Below are 16974 nucleotides of genomic sequence, written 5' to 3' on the forward strand. Positions count from 1 at the left end.
GGCTTGTTAGCTCAATTGGTACAGTGCTGCACTAGTATCGCAGAGGTCAGTGGTTCAAATCCCATGCAGGCCTGAATTTTTTCAGGTGTAATTTTCACTATTGCTTATTAAAATAGTGCTCTTTACTGCGAGGATCATACATAAATACGGTACAATGTGTTGCCAAAAACATCTCTGAAGAATTGAGTGTTATATTTTAGACAAAGAAAGTCTGCCAAATGTTAACTCATCACTGCCTATGTGCTTGTAGTGTCATTATTGAAAAATATTGCTGATCCTATAGCAGCTAGTATGCAGGACACATGTCATATATGTTTATCAACTTTATTGGTCTCATAAGTTATGAATATACAGAAGTAAAAGAAATTTAAAAAAAGGACCAAATAAGATTGCCGAAACAGAAACAAAATCCCATGTGAGGCGCAACCCGAAAACTAAAAAGAAAAAAAATATAAATCCGATAAAAAAACTAATGAACTATATGAACTTTGTAATGGGCCTTGCTGATCACCATAGAGTCTCTGTGGCTCCGTGCTAAAGCATCGGAGCACCGAGTCCCAAGGTCTGAGGTTGGATTTGTCATGGGGACTTAAAAATTTTTCTTTCCCCCACACTTGTGACTTAAGATGAAATGTAACATCTTTCTAAGGTTACTGTTACGTAGTTGTAAATTCAGATATAGGTGATCACAGGATTGGACTCCCACTTTTTATAGAGAACAAGATAGATTAAACTTATGATTTCCAATTAATAATGGGATGGTACATTATGTAGGATTTTTTTAATATATCAAATGGAACTAAGATTGTTAGGCTGTGGCACAGGTTGATCAGGAATGTAGCTTCTTTGTCTGGTTGGTATTTGCTGGCCAAACCAGGTCACCTCACACAGTGCATTTTTCTATGCTCTAGAATTTACCAGTTCTGCCTTTATTGCACTGATTAATTAGATCTTGTGGAGTATAAACAAACAATTAATCTTTGAAACCTGACAAGTTCAAGTATTGTCTGTAAGATATTTTCAACCTGTTCAAGTAGGTGCTCAAATTCATGCTCCAGGGTTAAAAGTGATGATGTCACAAGGCGTAGAAAGGGTGTGGGTCCCCATGGGCGCATATGGGCGCACTGGATGTCAATAGGTTAATTAACATGTTGCTAGCTCTCAAGAAGATCAAGATAAGAGGTTTAGCTTATTCACCTCAGCAAGAGAGTTGAAATTTCAAAGTGAGTAGTATGCAGTGGGGCTGAACATTCCTAGCAGAGTTATATACATACATACATACATACTTTATTTTTCATGTAGGTCAGTACAAGAAGGCAGCTAAAAAGCTGATGTGGACTTACAAATTTAAATATATCTACAACAATTTAAATATTAATGTTATCAAACTTAAGAATTATTTACAATGAGTAAGAAAAAAAAAATGAAGAACTGCTTTCATTTTAAGCAGGAACCATTAACCATAATCTCTATTCTGAGTACAATGTGATACAGTTTGATTCATTGATGTGAGGGCAGCTGGCAAGAAGTATGCGTCAGTGATTAATTTGATTATTTTCCCTCACATAGGTGTATTCTTGGGCATCATCAAAGTATGGACAGGTAAGAAATACAACTTTATCAATGCAAATATTATCAGCATCCTTGCAAGATGTTCGTTTTGATTTTAACCCTTTAACTTAACCCCAAAGTCTGACTGTCAATTCTCCCCTCTAACTGCTACACATTTCCTTGTAAATTAGTTACAAGAATTTTACGTTAGATCAAGATAGCAATCTCTACATAAGTTTAAGTATCTCACTACCTGTTAACTGAGTGATAATTTATATGGATATTATAGGGACTTGAAGGATAAAAAGGCAGAGCCCTACCTGAATGCCATTTCTAAGGTAGTCGTTTTCAACTTTGATCACAACATCTTTGAATCAGATAATGCATTTAGAAATAATTTCCTGATTCACATGATAATTTTTTTTAACAATGTTGTGTTGCGTATGATGTACGATCCTCGCAGTAGATAGCGGTATTTATGCAATAGCGAAAATCAGACCTGAAAAAAATCAGGCCTGTACGGGACTAGAACCACTGACCTCTGCGATACTAGTGCAGCGCTCTACCAATTCAGCTAACAAGCCAACTGGGAGCAAGCCAATAAGTTGGCTGGTAATAAACCCGTGAAAGTGATAAATGAGATAGAATAAATATATGAAGTTCATATATTTTGAACTGCGGTGTTAGATACGTATGATGCACGATCCTGGCAGTAGATAGCGTTATTTATGCAATAGCGCAAATTTTTTTCAGGTCTGATTTTCGCTATTGCATAAATAGCGCTATCTACTGCGAGGATCGTGCATCAGACGTATCTAATACCGCAGTTCAAAATATATGAACTTCATATATTTATTCTATCTCATTTATCACTTTCACGGGTTTATTACGAACCAACTTATCGGCCTGCTCCCAGTTGGCTTGTTAGCTCAATTGGTAGAGCGCTGCACTAGTATTGCAGAGATCAGTGGTTCGAGTCCCGTACAGGCCTGATTTTTTTCAGGTCTGATTTTCGCTATTGCATAAATAGCGCTATCTACTGCAAGGATCGTGCATCATACGTATCTAATACTGCAGTTCAAAATATATGAACTTCATATATTTATTCTATCTCAATGTTGTGTTATTTTGAGGAAAGTTTGGCCAAGGAGACACAAAGCAACAGACAAGGCCTGTCTACATTACCGAGCTATCGGACAACAAATGTATAGCAGTTATGTGTGGACATTATCACTCCATGGCTCTGTGAGCAGATCACCGGGTGTGGTCGTGGGGATGGGGAGTCCATGGACAGTTAGGAGTGGGTAGCATTAAAGATGCACTCCTCCCAACACATGTGCAAGCACTTGATCAGTATCAAGTGACCAAACTAGCTGCTGGGTATTCACACAGTGCAGTACTTACAGCTTAGGTTGGCTTTGGTTTGTTACAAAGTCAATTCAATCTGCACCTGAATACCATAAATCCTATAATAAGCCTTCCCGGGGGAGGGGGGAGCTTATTTATTCCACGGATTTTGGGGGGGGGGGGTGGCTTAGAGGGAGGCTTATTAATTTAAAGTGGAAAAACTTAATTTAAAGAGGAAAAACTTCATAAGTATCACTTCTTTTTGAACAAAATGAAACACAGAGTGCTAGTAATATTCTTCAGCACACAAACTGATGGCCATGGTTTACCATGTTTCCCACCTAGTGGGTTTTGTGCCCTGACCAAATATTATATTTTGACCTAAGTTTTACTAAGCTGGGTTATGAGACAAAAGACTGTTGCTATGAAAGAACTTGTTAAGGCCCACATCAAGGAAGAGTCATACACTTGAATAAGCCATTTTTGTTACATTAAAAATTCAAACTTGGTTCAGAGGCTAGGGGGGAAAAGAAACAAAAGATATCACATAGAGGTTGGACAATGAATGATTAATTGCTTTTGGTTGATTCGTCCTAGCCTGAGAGTCATGTTAGAATTTTAATATATGAACAGTGGCCTCACCTATTTATTACTGGAAATAGAAGAGGCAATGTTTTCCAACCCTGTTTAAATCATTTCTTTTTTCAAGGACAAATCCTCACATTTGGAGGAGGTATGAAAATACAGTCAAGCAGTTCACAGAAATTTCCTTTAATTTGTAATGTTGTTTCAAATTGGTTTGTATTGTGGTCATTTTGGAAACGTACAGGCTGCAAGGCATTTTTTAGAAATTTGAACTTTGGAGATTAACAGGGGAAGGGCAATCGGGCAAAACCCTGTGTTGAATTTTAAGCAGTGTTATAATTCGATACTCTCCCAGTGATAAGCTAGTATTATTGGATCTCAGATTTAATTTATGGTTTAGGCTGAATATAAAATACAAATCCATGTAGTTGGACACTTTTTGTCTCTACATACATTGTGCTCTCCAGAACTACCTGGCTCATGTTAATCCCTTAATGATGTTTAGGTTAGTTGTCTCTGATTTTGTAAAGACATTTAGGTATGTATCTTGTGGTGTTTGTTTTACTTAGGACTGTATGGTCAGTTAGGACTGGGAAACAATAGTAAGCAGACACTTCCAGTGCTTGTACGGACTTTAAAGAATGAGAAACTTTACTTAATTTGTTGTGGATCATTTGAAAGTGTAAGTAATTTAGCCAAATTTTCTTACTTTATATTTTAGTCTTTGCACCACTGTTGATACTTTCTTAAGGTGAGGAAAACATTTCTATTGTGCCCCATGCTCATGGTGACCATTCTTCTTGTGGCGACTGGTGTGGCTACTTAAAAAGTCCTGCGTCCTACAAACACAGAGGCCTTCCCCATGGCAAGGATCTGATGGACAAAAGGTTGAGGCAGTCACTGGAAAAGATCATAGTAGTAAGTACAGTGTACATGTATGCTGGCACAGCTCGCTCCTCACAAATTCCCAATGCCAACCATTTTACCTGTAGAGGAACACAACTCTTAGAAAATAGTGTTAGTGCTTATGATTGTATTCTAAATTAAATTAATAACTGCAAGGGATAACGCTATAAGTGTTAGAGGACTATCAACCTCTTTTTCCGTTTCACAAGCTTTAAGAGATACCAAATTGTAGTGAATAAAAACCATTTGTTTCTTCAATTTAGGTTTATGTTTCAAATGCTAAGAAGCTAGCTCCCCTTGGGTCGAGCCAGGCAATTCTTTAAAGTTTGCAAAGAAAATGGACAAGAAAATACTAATTTTGAAACAGAAACAGAAAACAAGAGAGTACAAGAAGAAAAGAATTGAGAAGAAAGCGAAGCAGTTGAAAAAGACAAAACAGCTTGAGAACAGAGAAGGACAACAGTATAGTTCTGGAATGGGCTTTGATGGACATGATGCTGCTCAGGAAATTTCAGCACCACCTGCAGCCTCAAAGATTGAGAAAGTATCGTTAACCAAAGACTATCATCAAATCATATTTGATTTGGAAACATCTGGAAGGGGTAATTAGCTTTGCAGGGTGAAGTTTGGCAAAAAAGTAACAAAGTGAATACAAGGCTGTGCTCTAAGGAAAATTGAATGGAGCCCAGTGCTCTGAAACTGTGAAATCTAGGGTGCCCAGCATATGCTTTGTATAAAAAAAAACTAAAATTTCCGAGTCACCCAAGTGGAAAAGTAAGGCGCCAGGGGCCACTGGGCGCTGTTAGAGCACAGCCTTGGAATATAACCATGTTTGTCCCAGCAGGGTGTTTTGGAATTGCACATTAGAGAATAATTATATTTAATCATGGAATTGTTTTGCTATTTTGCTAGATTGCTGAATACTCGTCCTGCTAATTTGCATCCCATAGATTCCTTTGTTTTATCATGCCTTGTCCTCAAAGAAAATAGGTCAGATGCAAATTAGCAGGACAGGTGTTCAGAAATCACTCCTATTTTTATTTTAGATATACCCTGCATAGATGCACTAAGCCTTTTTATTACATTTTTCTTTGTAATATCTTTGTAAAGTATTAATTGGATTACAATATCTTAAAACAGGTAATGATGCTGAAATCCTACAAATTGCAGCAACAGATGGTAATGATGAGTTCTCTATTTATATCAAGCCTCGTAATGTACTATCACCAGAAGCATCTGCTGTGAACAAACTCACCTTCCAAAGAGCAATACTGTTTTATGATGGGAAGCCAATAACTGATGCTGTTGCAATTGATGTGGCACTGAAGACCTTCATTGAGTGGCTCAAATCAAGAATGCCTTGCATTTTAGTAGCACACAATTGCAAATCCTTTGATGCCAGGTTCTTGGTGCAAGCAGCAGAGAAAAATGGAGTCATGGATGACTTAGTTAAAACAGTTTCTGGCTTTACAGACCCTCTTTCAGCATTCAGGGAATTGCTTCCTGAAAGGAAATCCCAAAGCCAAGAAAACCTGGTACAAGGTCTTCTGGGTAAATCCTATGAAGCTCACAATGCTCTTGCAGATGTGCAAACACTTTACCAGCTGGTGAACAAGTTTCTAAATGTCAAACTGCTACAAAAGCACAGCTTCAAAGTTTCATGGGTGGCATCATATCAGAAGCTCCTAAAAGAAAAGAAACTTCTGGTTAATACCCTGCAGCCATTAGTTAGAGAGAAGTACATTTCAGCCTCAATGGCCATTAAGTGTGCAAGCTCAGGTTTGGGTCTCCCTCACCTGAGAGTGGTATACCAAAGAGGCAAGGAAGAAGGGGTGAAGCAAGTTCTGATGGAGAGGTTTGACAACAAACCCAGGGTCTCCTCAAACAAGCGGGTGCTGGTGCAAATATGTCAGTACTTTACAGATACTGCAAATTAAGATTGTGATTTGTGCAATTAATGTTTTGAAATAATTTTTGCACGGAAAATGTAGTAGTCAGAATGAGGACCAGTGAGACATTGGAGTGTGGTTCTGAAGTATAAAAAGCAAATTTTAAAGTGCAGTTCGTATTTTTCAGAGTATACTACATTGTACTGTATATATCACTCCTGTTAGAGTGATGGGTGAAGAATTCACATTTTGCTGTGTATGGAAACCAAACAAGACAACATACAAAGAATACAAAGAATTTGGGTTGTCTGTCTAGCATGGGGTCCTTGACTCCTTTAAGGACTATCCCTATGGCATTTTTTTTTCTCCTTTTTCTCTCTCTTTTGTTTACTATGTTGCCATTAAATTGATAAATATAAATATAAATACGAATCAACAGTCTTTTCTTCAAGTTTTTTGTCAAACCTTTATTGCCCAAGCAAAACAAATCGAACCCTAGCTCACTGGAATTAACAAAACGCCAGCGCTACGAAATTGTTTCAACTAAATGCTTATAACTTCAAAATCTCATCAAATCTTGACTTACCTCATTTTTTATTATTTTTTCACACTTTCCAAGTATGAATTTCTGTGTTGGTGACATCAAACACATAAAAACAACCGAAAAGAAGCTTATTATCGAGTGCATACTTCGAGCACGATGGACACCATTTTGTCTCGTCCCAGTCCCCACCGTGCAAATTCTTCATCCTGACTACGATCTGAAAACCATGTCCACCTTTTACGGCAGTTTGTGAGGAAACAAGCACGGTGACACCCGATTTTTTTTTCAGGTTTTTGCTATGAACAATCTAATAAAGAACATATTTGAAGAATAAAAGAAGTTTGACGGTAGAACATTTTTTTTTTGGAAAATAGTTCCGTACTTCGTGTATTTTGGCCAAGGCGAGGACTTCATGCTAACCACGGAACTGTCCGAAAAAGGGAAAAATCCCCACAACCGAGCAATCAAAAACAGCTAAAATGAAGCAATACCGCTTATTTTGATAAAGGAACCTTCAATTTCAAAATAAAATTTTGTTTCTTTCAAGTAACCAAGGCTAAATTCAGTTGGAAGGTGATTCGAATTTTTAACGCACAACCAATAAAAATAGCCCATTTTATTAGCCTGCCGACGCATAAACAAGCACGGTGACCCCATTTTTTTTTTACATTTTTTTAATGTTTATATCATGAATGTTAATCATACCAAGTTTCAAAAAACGTTTGATAGTAGAGCAATTTCAAGGGAATTACCTTAAGGCGATTCCCTTGTTTTGCACTGCGCAACCTTTTCTGCGCATAACATTGCGACATCCAAGATGGCGGCCGTTCTTCATGCTAGCGTGAGAAAAACAAACAAGGGCCGCTTTTGCAGAGCGAAAGCTTTTATTTGCAATAAGAATGCCGCAAATCGGCTGAAAGCTTCTGGTAATGCTCTGGTAAGACAAGAAAATGAAAAGAATGTGCGTGATCCGGAAGTCTGCAGTGGATTTCCACTTCGCGGCCGTCGAGTTGTGGAATTCAATGTCCCCCTGTGAGGCAGCTCTACAGCTCTTCGACTGCATAAAAGAACCGGTGTCTGGGTTAGGATCACTACTGTACATATCCTCTTCAAACTCTGAGTGTGGAGAGACAAATACCTGTCGTACAAACAAGACCCACCGTAGCACCGGAACAACGCGAGGGAGACCAATCTTTGATGTAAACACGAAGCTCGCTGCAGGTTTATTTACATTAAACGTGGCTAAAAATCTTGTTTTCCACCATCACAGCATCCATTTAACATCTAGCCAATTTGTTAATAAGTTGAATCGAAATATTTACAGGGATGCTACACGCAGGCATAGATCCTACCCACGTAAACGAGTAGTTATCATCCATCAATATACCATCACTTGGAGAGTCCACGCTGAAGGCTCGCGAGAGGGAAGTGGGGCTCCAAGTTGAAAAGTTGGCCAAGGAATCATGTCTGAAAAGTTTGGAAAGCGAAAGAAACATGTGGAAAGATGATAGTGAAAAGGAAAATGTGGAGATAGGAGCGTCATATGACATGGGATGGCAAAAAAGGGGAAAAGCCCACAACAGCCTGAGAGGTACACTGCAAATTCAACGTCTGAAAGAATTAAAAAGGGTGCATTTGGTTATGCATTTTCTTAGAAAGCTGCTGTTTTTTTCTCTGGATTGTTCTTTAGCTTACTGACAGTTTTGGTGTCAGCCAATGGTCAAAGTTAATGAACTAAATAATTAATAAATAAATAAAATATATCCTTACTTTCACCACTAGGTGTTGGCTCCATGGTTGGCCTAAAAACTGGCAAGGTGATTTGCTATGGTTCAAGGTCAAAGAAGTAATGTATAGAAATATATTTTGTCTACTAGCACCTTGTTGTAAACAACAAGAGCGATGTTTTTTTTTTTCAATTTGACCAAAAAAGTACAGAATCATTCAACATATGACAGCACCCATATTTGTCTCCTCTTGAAAGTGTTACCCAGGACCTTTACTCATAATGTCTTTTGTAAAGGTGTGCAACAAGTGAAACTGCCAACAGACAGTCGAAAAACTCTCGCATGCACAACTGCAGGCTCAACTGGGAAGGCTCGTCAAAAGCTATGGAAGCTGATGTTTGTGTTGATCTAGTCAAAAGGTAATTACTAACCAGGTAAGTAATAATAAAAATAAAAAATAAAATAACAATTATAATAATAGTTGTTAACATGTCAAATTCACAGCTCTATTGCTGCAAAGAGAGACTTGTGGAATCTACCTCAACTGGTAGAGCGCTGCACTAGTATCGCAGAGGTCAGTGGTTCGAGTCCCGTACAGGCCTGATTTTCTTTTTCAGGTCTGATTTTCGCTATTGCATAAATAGCGCTATCTACTGCGAGGATCGCACATCATACGTATCTAATACCGCAGTGCAAAATATATGAACTTCATATATTCATTGCATCTTATATGCTTATAACTTCAAAATCTCATTAAATCTTGAATTACCCCATTCTATGTTATTTTTTCACCCTTTCCAAGTATGAATTTCCGTTTTAGTGATATCAAACACATAAAAACAACCGAAAATAAGCGTAATATCGAGTGCATACTTCGACATCTGATGCCCGATATATTCTGTACGATTTCGTTCTTTGAGCGTGTGACGCCGTCACAGCCGTCACAGCCGTCACAGCCGTCACAGCCGTCACAACAGAGGGTAGACTGGGCTTGACTCACTCGTCAGACTGTTAAGGATACTCAAACGATTGACTGAACTTGACTCATTCATCAGACTGACTTTTAAGGATACTCAAAGGATTCATTTAGCCTAAGTCGAATTTGTTTACGAAGTACTTTGATTTCTTTGTTGCGAATTTTTTTAGTTACGGATGTGGTTACGTTGTGCGCGTATAAAAGCCTCGTTTAGCGTCGCTTTAGCTATTGTATGATTGTATTTCACCTGGATTAGGCTGGGTTGCACGAAAAATATATCTGGCATGGTATAAATCCACGGATGGGATGGCATTTGTCCGGAGAAGAAAGGAGTGCTGTTGAAGTTTCGGATGTGTGTTTTGTGGACAAGTCTCTTTTAAAATGGCAAATTTCCTTTGCGTAAGTTCTTGTTGAATGTTTCCGGAAATTTTGTTATAATTCCTTTTTGCACATAGAGCCGTTTAATACTGTTGAATTGCCAGTCAATAGTCGTTTAAATTTTCGCGAGCATTAGCGTGACCCCGCGTGAAACTGAATTAAATCTCGAAATGTACACCTCTGTTCGTTACCATCTAAATGTACAGCCGGTTAACCATTTGTTCGTTACCTTGTTTTTGTGAACGTAAGTCTTTCTCTATAATCTGTTATTTATTATTGTTTTTGTTGATAATTATTGGACACAACTCCTTTTAGTTGACTTTGTTTTTTAATTTGGAAGTTGTCGTTCTTAGGTCTCGTTTAGTGGCTTTGCAGTCGCCTTTAACGAAGTCCATGGACTTAATTCAGGTAAGTGGTACCATTCCAGTATGGGGCCCATGAATATAAATAAAAGCAATTATTTCCAAAAGGTAACTGTTATTTTTCGTCCTGTCGAGTTTGGAGTTTACAGCTACTCTATAATTTGAGCAGGTCGAGGGGACGCGAAGGTAGGTGGCGCATTACGGCTATTGGAATATAGTTTAAATTTTATTTGTATATAAGGCCCAAATCGGCCATTTCTTTCCATAATTAAGGTCGAGTGATAAAGCTATCTTTGAAATGTAAACTTTATTTGGCCTCTTTTATTTGTGATTTAAATTCTCTCCTAAATATCTCATTAATTTCTCGCAGTTGTGTCGGCCACCCTGCAGATGGCCACCAAAACTAAAAGGCGCTCATAGTTTTCGTGAAGATAATGAATGTAAAGTACTTGAATTAATTAGCATTAGAAAAAGCCCCGCTTGACTACATTAAGGGAAAAACTAGGTGATCAAAAGCTTCTTTTTCTAACGTGGGCTTTTAAAGATAATTTGAAACCACAATGAGTGGTAATAACGCGTTGTTTATTCGCAATCTTGCTCACTGTCCTCACTCTTGTGGTCGAGAACTGCTCCCGGTGGACGAAGCCCCTATGACTGCACTTGTTAAAGAGGAAAACTAGTTCTGCAAATACAAGTTTACACATTTATATTTTGAAATATCACTTGTGGTGTTTATCCCTGCAGTTACCACGTACAATTCGTGCTATTATTTGTTTAATACACTACAATCCTCGGGGGGCCAAGTTGAATTCCTGGGCGAATTTGGTGTACTGTTGTACCCTCCTTCAGGCGTTACTTGGCAAAACCATTGCACTTCGGCTTTGTTAAGTATAGTTGTTTGGCCATTGCACTGACCGTGGCCGAGGACGCCCTATAAAAAAAGCAAAAAAAAGGAAACCGACTAATACTGAAAAGAATATGAATCTAGCAGCCATTTCGGGTCTATAGTTTCGTTTTAGATCCAAAATTCAAGAAGGAAGCTTTTTGTATCTTTATTTTGTAAATCCTTTGTAAAAATTAAGATGTGTTTCTTCTCCTCAGGATTAAGTGAGAAAAGAGTGACAAATGCTTTCTGGAATGGAGAGCTGGAAGCTGAACTAAGAGAAAGAAAGGCACTTGACATGTTCTGGATGATGTTTGTTGATGCTGACAGAGAGGCAATCATGGCTCACATTGACAAGCTTAGAGCCCAGGCAAATTATTCACATCCTCGTGGAGACTGCACTGAAGACTGTAATGCTAGAGGTGATGAATGGCAATGTAAACTGTTCCCTCTTTTTGCAGTTGTTTTTTTCCCAAACCTTTATTTTGCATGAAATGTAGTTTCCTATTAATGCTGAAACCAGAGGAGCCAATAGCAGATTGGATTGGAGGATTTTCTAAGTCATTTATAAATACAATCTGTGATTAGGAATGACTCTTTCATTATTATTTTGAAAGGATGTGGTAAGCTTTGGGTTGCAGACAGGTAGTGGAAGTTGATGTTCGCACATTGTATGATGAAGAGAAAGGTGCAAGCCCTAATGTTTATTTTCTGATTCATATCATTAAGAGTTGAAATCCTTGTTTTCACTCATCCACCTTCAATATTTTTGAGAAAGGTCAACAAAAAGTGTTTTACATTACTCTCTGGGGATTTGATTATCATATTTTTTTCTCTTCTTTAAGCTTTTTCACTTTTCTTTTAAAAGAAAATACATCACATTCATAGTTTAAAATTTGTTGTAAATTACTATGTTCACTTTCTTATTGAACTGCATTTGTTTTGTTGCTATTTAAAAATAACAATAAATTTCATAGATGCATAAAATTTTGAAGGACCAGTGTGAAAAAAATCTGATGGGGTCAGGGTTTGGATGAATCAGTTTGGACTCTAATGGATTCTGATATTATGAATGTGCTTCCACTGAATGTGATTTCAGTTATGTTCGCTATGGAGCCCTTATATTTGAGAATGGCACACTTTTTAAAACATTTGACAATTTGATAATAATCATTTGGTCATTACTGTCGAATCTCCTTTTTTTTTTAACATTTTTTCATTAGAATGTTATCAATGGACTTCCCCTGGTAAATTATCCTGATGTCTGCACTGCTGCCCATGTCCATGGAATGGCATTTTGCCAGGAACATTTAGATTTTCTTTCCTCCAGGCATCCAAGTATTCCTTCTGATATTAGAGGCTTTTTAAAACATTGTGGTGTTTTAGGATGCAAGTGCTGTTGAAGGTAAGTGGTGATTTACATTCGGATGTTTACGATTCATTTCTTCATGTCATCAACTTCGCATGAAGGATGAATAGATGTTCCTTAATTTTCTTGTGCAACCATTTTCATCTTTTCCTGCTATACCAAATGAAAAATCAAAAATATGTTTCGATAAAAGATCCGACATGTTACCCTTTTGATATGTGGGTTGCCAGACAGTGCAAATAATTGCACTTGCTAACTGATAGAAGAGGTTGAGTATCAGATGACTCAAGTTGAAGGTTTCCCAAAGTATTTGTGTGAGCAATCTTCTTAGCTAGAGGGTCATGTTGATATTGGTCAGTACATGTTATTTCACTCATGTCTGGTAATTGCTGTATGCAATTTCAATTCTGGGCAGTGCTTTTTAGCACTACTTCCTTCCAGTTAAAATGCGAGCACTCACTTATTCATATACTTATTCGTATTTTTTACTTCTCAGTTGCCGACAATATCACCCTAACCACTGATGAAACTAAAAAGGTAGAATCTGTGGTAGACTCCATTTTGGATACTGCAAGTACACCTGTAGGTCAATCAGCAGTGTTATCCCAAGGTAAACCTATCCCCTAGGCCCTCCATAAGTTTGCCTATTCATTTCCAATTGTGCATATTTAACTTTTTGTACAGCTGAAATGTTTCTGAAATTGTAAAGGCATCACCCATGACAAGTTTGAAAGCAATGCAGCTTTAATTGAAAAAATTTTGTTTTTAGTGTGTCGTTTTTAAGTGCACGACTCCTGTTATCTTTGACTTCTCCCTGAGCCTGTTGATGTCAAACATATTCCACATTGTAGGTTAAGGGCTGCATAATGGTTTTGAAATCGTATAAATAGGTTTGCCTTTTTGTGATATGCTACCATACCATGTTTCATTAGCTTTTAGTTACATTTGAAGTGCCAAAAGAAAAAAAACTCATTTTTTCTCGCTCACACAACAGGAAATGAAGAGATTTTATCTCAACCTACCTCGGCTGCATTACTAGCTGACTGTGCAGAGGAAACACCAACATCTTGTAATAAAGAAACTGGTGAAAAAAAACGCCTGCAGAAATGGTCCCGTGGACATTTTTTTATTGTTCGAGGCAGTGGATTTATTGACAAATGGAATCCCCTTTTCCTGAACCTTGGTTAATCTTCTTTCACTATATATATATAGCTGTTTTGAAATGTTGCACTTTCCGCTTACATATATATGTATGATTTAAGTCATGTTTCCCCGGACAATTTTCTTTTTAATGATAATATCACCTTTTGCAGGTGCAGATCGATTGTCAAGTTAAAGATAAATAGACGCAAACAGTATCACATTAAAAATGTTGCTACTGCTTTGACTTAATTTGCAGAGTTGATTTGATTCATCTTTGAGCCAGTCAAGCAGAGTTTGCATTTTATGTACTTTAACTCAGGTGTACATTTCTCTTACCTGTACTTATACAGTTAAACATGTAAAATTGGACCTCAGTGTAGGTTTAGCCATGCCTATGATTATTGAAATGAGTCATGAGAATTTTGTTATCTAATATGCTAGACTCTCCATTAAGTTAAACCAGAGGTATCAATTTTATTTAATGTTTTCTTATGAAGGGTTATATATTTATTTCATGCCAACAGGTCGGAGAGTCCATCACAAGCATTTTTGGTAATAATTAATTGGCTCTTAATCGTTTTGAAGGCCTTATCACCATCTTCTTGGGGTGATATATACTTGGCATACAACATGTGTCACGTTGATGGCATGAAAGCTGCGTCCAAACCATTGCCACTTAACCACCACCATTTGACAAAATGTGGTCTGGAATAAACAAACTCATAGATAGTTTGCACCTCAAGAACTATAGAGATCCACAGTGCAAGACAAAGTACAATCCAGCCCAACTGAAGGAGGAGTTACCAAATGTTAACACTATGGCAGCAGAGCAGACCTTTGTTTGGCTTTCCCGTTTCTGTAATCATATGTGATTCAACATGTATATTCACTTCTATATTATGCAAACCTCATTACACTTTGCCTTTTCCTTAAAACATGTCTTTTGACAACCAGTTTAATAAGAAAGCTCTGTAAAGATGAGGCAAATTGAAAGCTAATGAAGGAACCAAACTACTATATTGCTAATAGCCCAGTTTCCCTTCATTCTCAAACATGACAAACAGTGATTATCAATAGATAGTTAGGAGAAAAGGTTGTGTGGATGAATGAAGTAATCATACAAGAGAAAAGAATGCCTTAATCTACTTGTTCTGTGGTAATTTAGAGATAATTTTGGTGAATTGGTATGTGATCGGTATTCACGGGTTTAAAGTGCAATCTTGAGATAAATCCATCTCTCTTATCCCCTTCCACTGCACTCACCATGGATCCTCTTTTGGGACTCTCGTCAACTTTAGACACTTCAAGTGGAAGAACCTGTTTCCTGGACACTGTTGGGAAGGAGCAGTGCACCAAATAATCAAATAGTTTTGGTGGCAATGATTCTTATTATTACTCAGCTCGCGTTTCTACGTAGCTGCCACTTTGCTTAGTATCTGCATGTTATGACCTTGCCTGATTTAACTATGAATCCCACTTGCCATTGTGTGGAAAACAACATTTATTGTCATCATTTATTGTAGACTCATTTCTGCTTTTATATTCCAAATAATGAATATCAGACAAGAAGTTCTGTTAAAGACGAATTGATGTTAAATATTTATTCTTACTTAGATAATGCCATGTACTACTTATGCAAGTACCTAATAAAGTTGTTATTGTTGTTGTATAAAATTTCATCAAAATATTATTCCTTATGATGTCATTTTTCTCCTGCACTAATGATTTTTTATCCGTGTTTTTACAGTTTAGTTAGGGGACCTTTCATAGGTATAGCCTCGCGGTTCACTTTTTCAAATCTGTTGCGTGTATCATAGGTTTGAGCAGATATGTAGTTGAATAAAATGTTATTAATATCCGACAGTTTTAAAAAGTTATGTTTGCCATAAGATCATACAAAGACTGGGGACTGGGGCGATAAACATAACCCAGGGTGCACGTAGGATTAAAATCTTCCTAAACTTTGAGAACGTAAATAAAGAAATAAATAAAAAACATGAAATAATAAAATACGTCTATATATATATATTATGTGGCAGTTAAAACGTCTGGATGCCAGAACTCATATACACGAAAGCTGGGCGCCTAGGACGTGGCCAGCTAACAAGTTTAGAATTTACATATGTACCCCCCCCCCCCAAAAAAGAAAAACTTATAGAAAATGATAAAAAAAAAAACTTCTAAAAAAAAAAGCCCTAGTGGCTAGTTCCTAATGTCTTAAAAACTCAACAAAATAACATATGGCTAAGATGAAGTCTTCAACTCATGACTTTCAAAGATCTTGAGTGAACTGCTGACTACAGACTTCTGCATTCTACCTAACACTGCTGTACTCCTTTCTGATCCAACAAGCTCCCTGACGCTCTTCTTGAGGTCTTTCGAGTACCCTCCCAGGATATCGATGATTATGTTGTACTGAACGATATTAAAACCCGGGTACTGTCTCTTGAGCTCTAGAAGAAGCGGGCGTACTTCATGATCTTCTCCTCGTCTTTGTGGTCCATGGGCAGCTCATCTCCAGTAGTGTTACCGTCTTGCGCGCCTTGTCCACTAATTATATTGATAATAATATATTGTTATTATCATTATTATTATTATTAATATTATTATTATAAAAGTTTCGATAGCTTTTTATCTTACGTGAAAAAATTGCCCGTTAATGCAACAAAATGGAGTCGCTTGTTGGTCAGGACCCACGCTCGTTAGTCTTTATAGCGGAGCTCGCAGCGAAGCACGTCATCATAAAAATGGTAGTAACATATAAAGCCGAAAAATTGTGACTTATAACTGTACGGACGTCTGTACAAGGTGTTACTTGCATATTAGTTCGATTTGAAAAGTTGATTTCGACCTAAAAGTTAACGAGCCTTTCGAGAAAACGAGCCGCTGGAAGCTTTATCAAATTTTTAGAACTTGCGTGGCTTAAGCAAAGTGGGTGCTTATTTGAAGAGGGTTAGGGTGAGGAATGTTGGGAGCTTATTGCAGTGATAAAGGACTAATCGAGGGTGCCGACTGTCACAACCAAATACTGTCACGATTAAACAATATTGTAAAAGAGCTTAGTCTTTTCTTCACAATTATTCTTGTCAACTTCTAAGCTACTCTAAAGGGCTATAGGATAAGTCATGGTACTGATAAAGGATAAATTTCGACATGTTACAACCTGTCAAGGTGTGTAAAGTCCTTACGACTTAATATATCGATCTAGCCACGCCTAAAAGTGGAGCTCGCAGTTTTATTATTTTGTGTACGTCTCAAAGGCAATTGACGATGATAAACCAATAGAGTGCAATTTTATCAAACACCAAATAATC

The 16974-nt window shown here is 37.4% G+C and overlaps 3 protein-coding genes across 9 annotated transcripts in view; 2 read left to right on the forward strand and 1 right to left on the reverse strand.

The window, feature by feature from the left end:
- The first annotated feature begins 4658 nt into the window (after positions 1–4658).
- On the forward strand, positions 4659–6729 carry LOC148733972 (maternal protein exuperantia-like). Its single transcript, XM_088753166.1, has 2 exons — positions 4659–4991; positions 5530–6729. Exons 1-2 carry the CDS (start codon positions 4727–4729, stop codon positions 6324–6326), a joined length of 1062 nt encoding a protein of 353 aa, XP_088609292.1. The 5' UTR covers positions 4659–4726; the 3' UTR covers positions 6327–6729.
- Positions 6730–7633: 904 nt separating this feature from the next.
- LOC148733973 (uncharacterized) lies at positions 7634–15334 on the forward strand. 7 transcript variants are annotated; one of them, XM_088753209.1, is made up of 9 exons: positions 7634–8413; positions 8605–8668; positions 8846–8968; positions 9782–10147; positions 10257–10311; positions 11367–11570; positions 12372–12553; positions 13014–13127; positions 13512–15334. In XM_088753209.1, exons 1-4 carry the CDS (start codon positions 8317–8319, stop codon positions 9816–9818), a joined length of 321 nt encoding a protein of 106 aa, XP_088609335.1. In that variant the 5' UTR covers positions 7634–8316; the 3' UTR covers positions 9819–10147; positions 10257–10311; positions 11367–11570; positions 12372–12553; positions 13014–13127; positions 13512–15334. The 7 variants fall into 7 exon arrangements, with proteins under 7 accessions (XP_088609335.1, XP_088609336.1, XP_088609334.1 ...); XM_088753210.1 differs by having other exon boundaries at positions 9782–9924; positions 10244–10311; XM_088753208.1 differs by having other exon boundaries at positions 9782–9924.
- The window catches only part of LOC148733974 (separin-like), a 55739-nt gene continuing 53908 nt past the window's right edge, over positions 15144–16974 (reverse strand). Inside the window, exon 7 of the mRNA XM_088753168.1 lies at positions 15144–16210. Coding sequence (XP_088609294.1) covers positions 16187–16210 — 24 coding nt within the window. The 3' untranslated portion in view covers positions 15144–16186. The remainder of the gene's footprint in view (positions 16211–16974) is intronic.

The sequence above is a fragment of the Stylophora pistillata genome, chromosome 3, assembly GCF_964205215.1.
Source record: "Stylophora pistillata chromosome 3, jaStyPist1.2, whole genome shotgun sequence".
In the NCBI taxonomy this organism is placed as follows: domain Eukaryota; kingdom Metazoa; phylum Cnidaria; class Anthozoa; order Scleractinia; family Pocilloporidae; genus Stylophora; species Stylophora pistillata.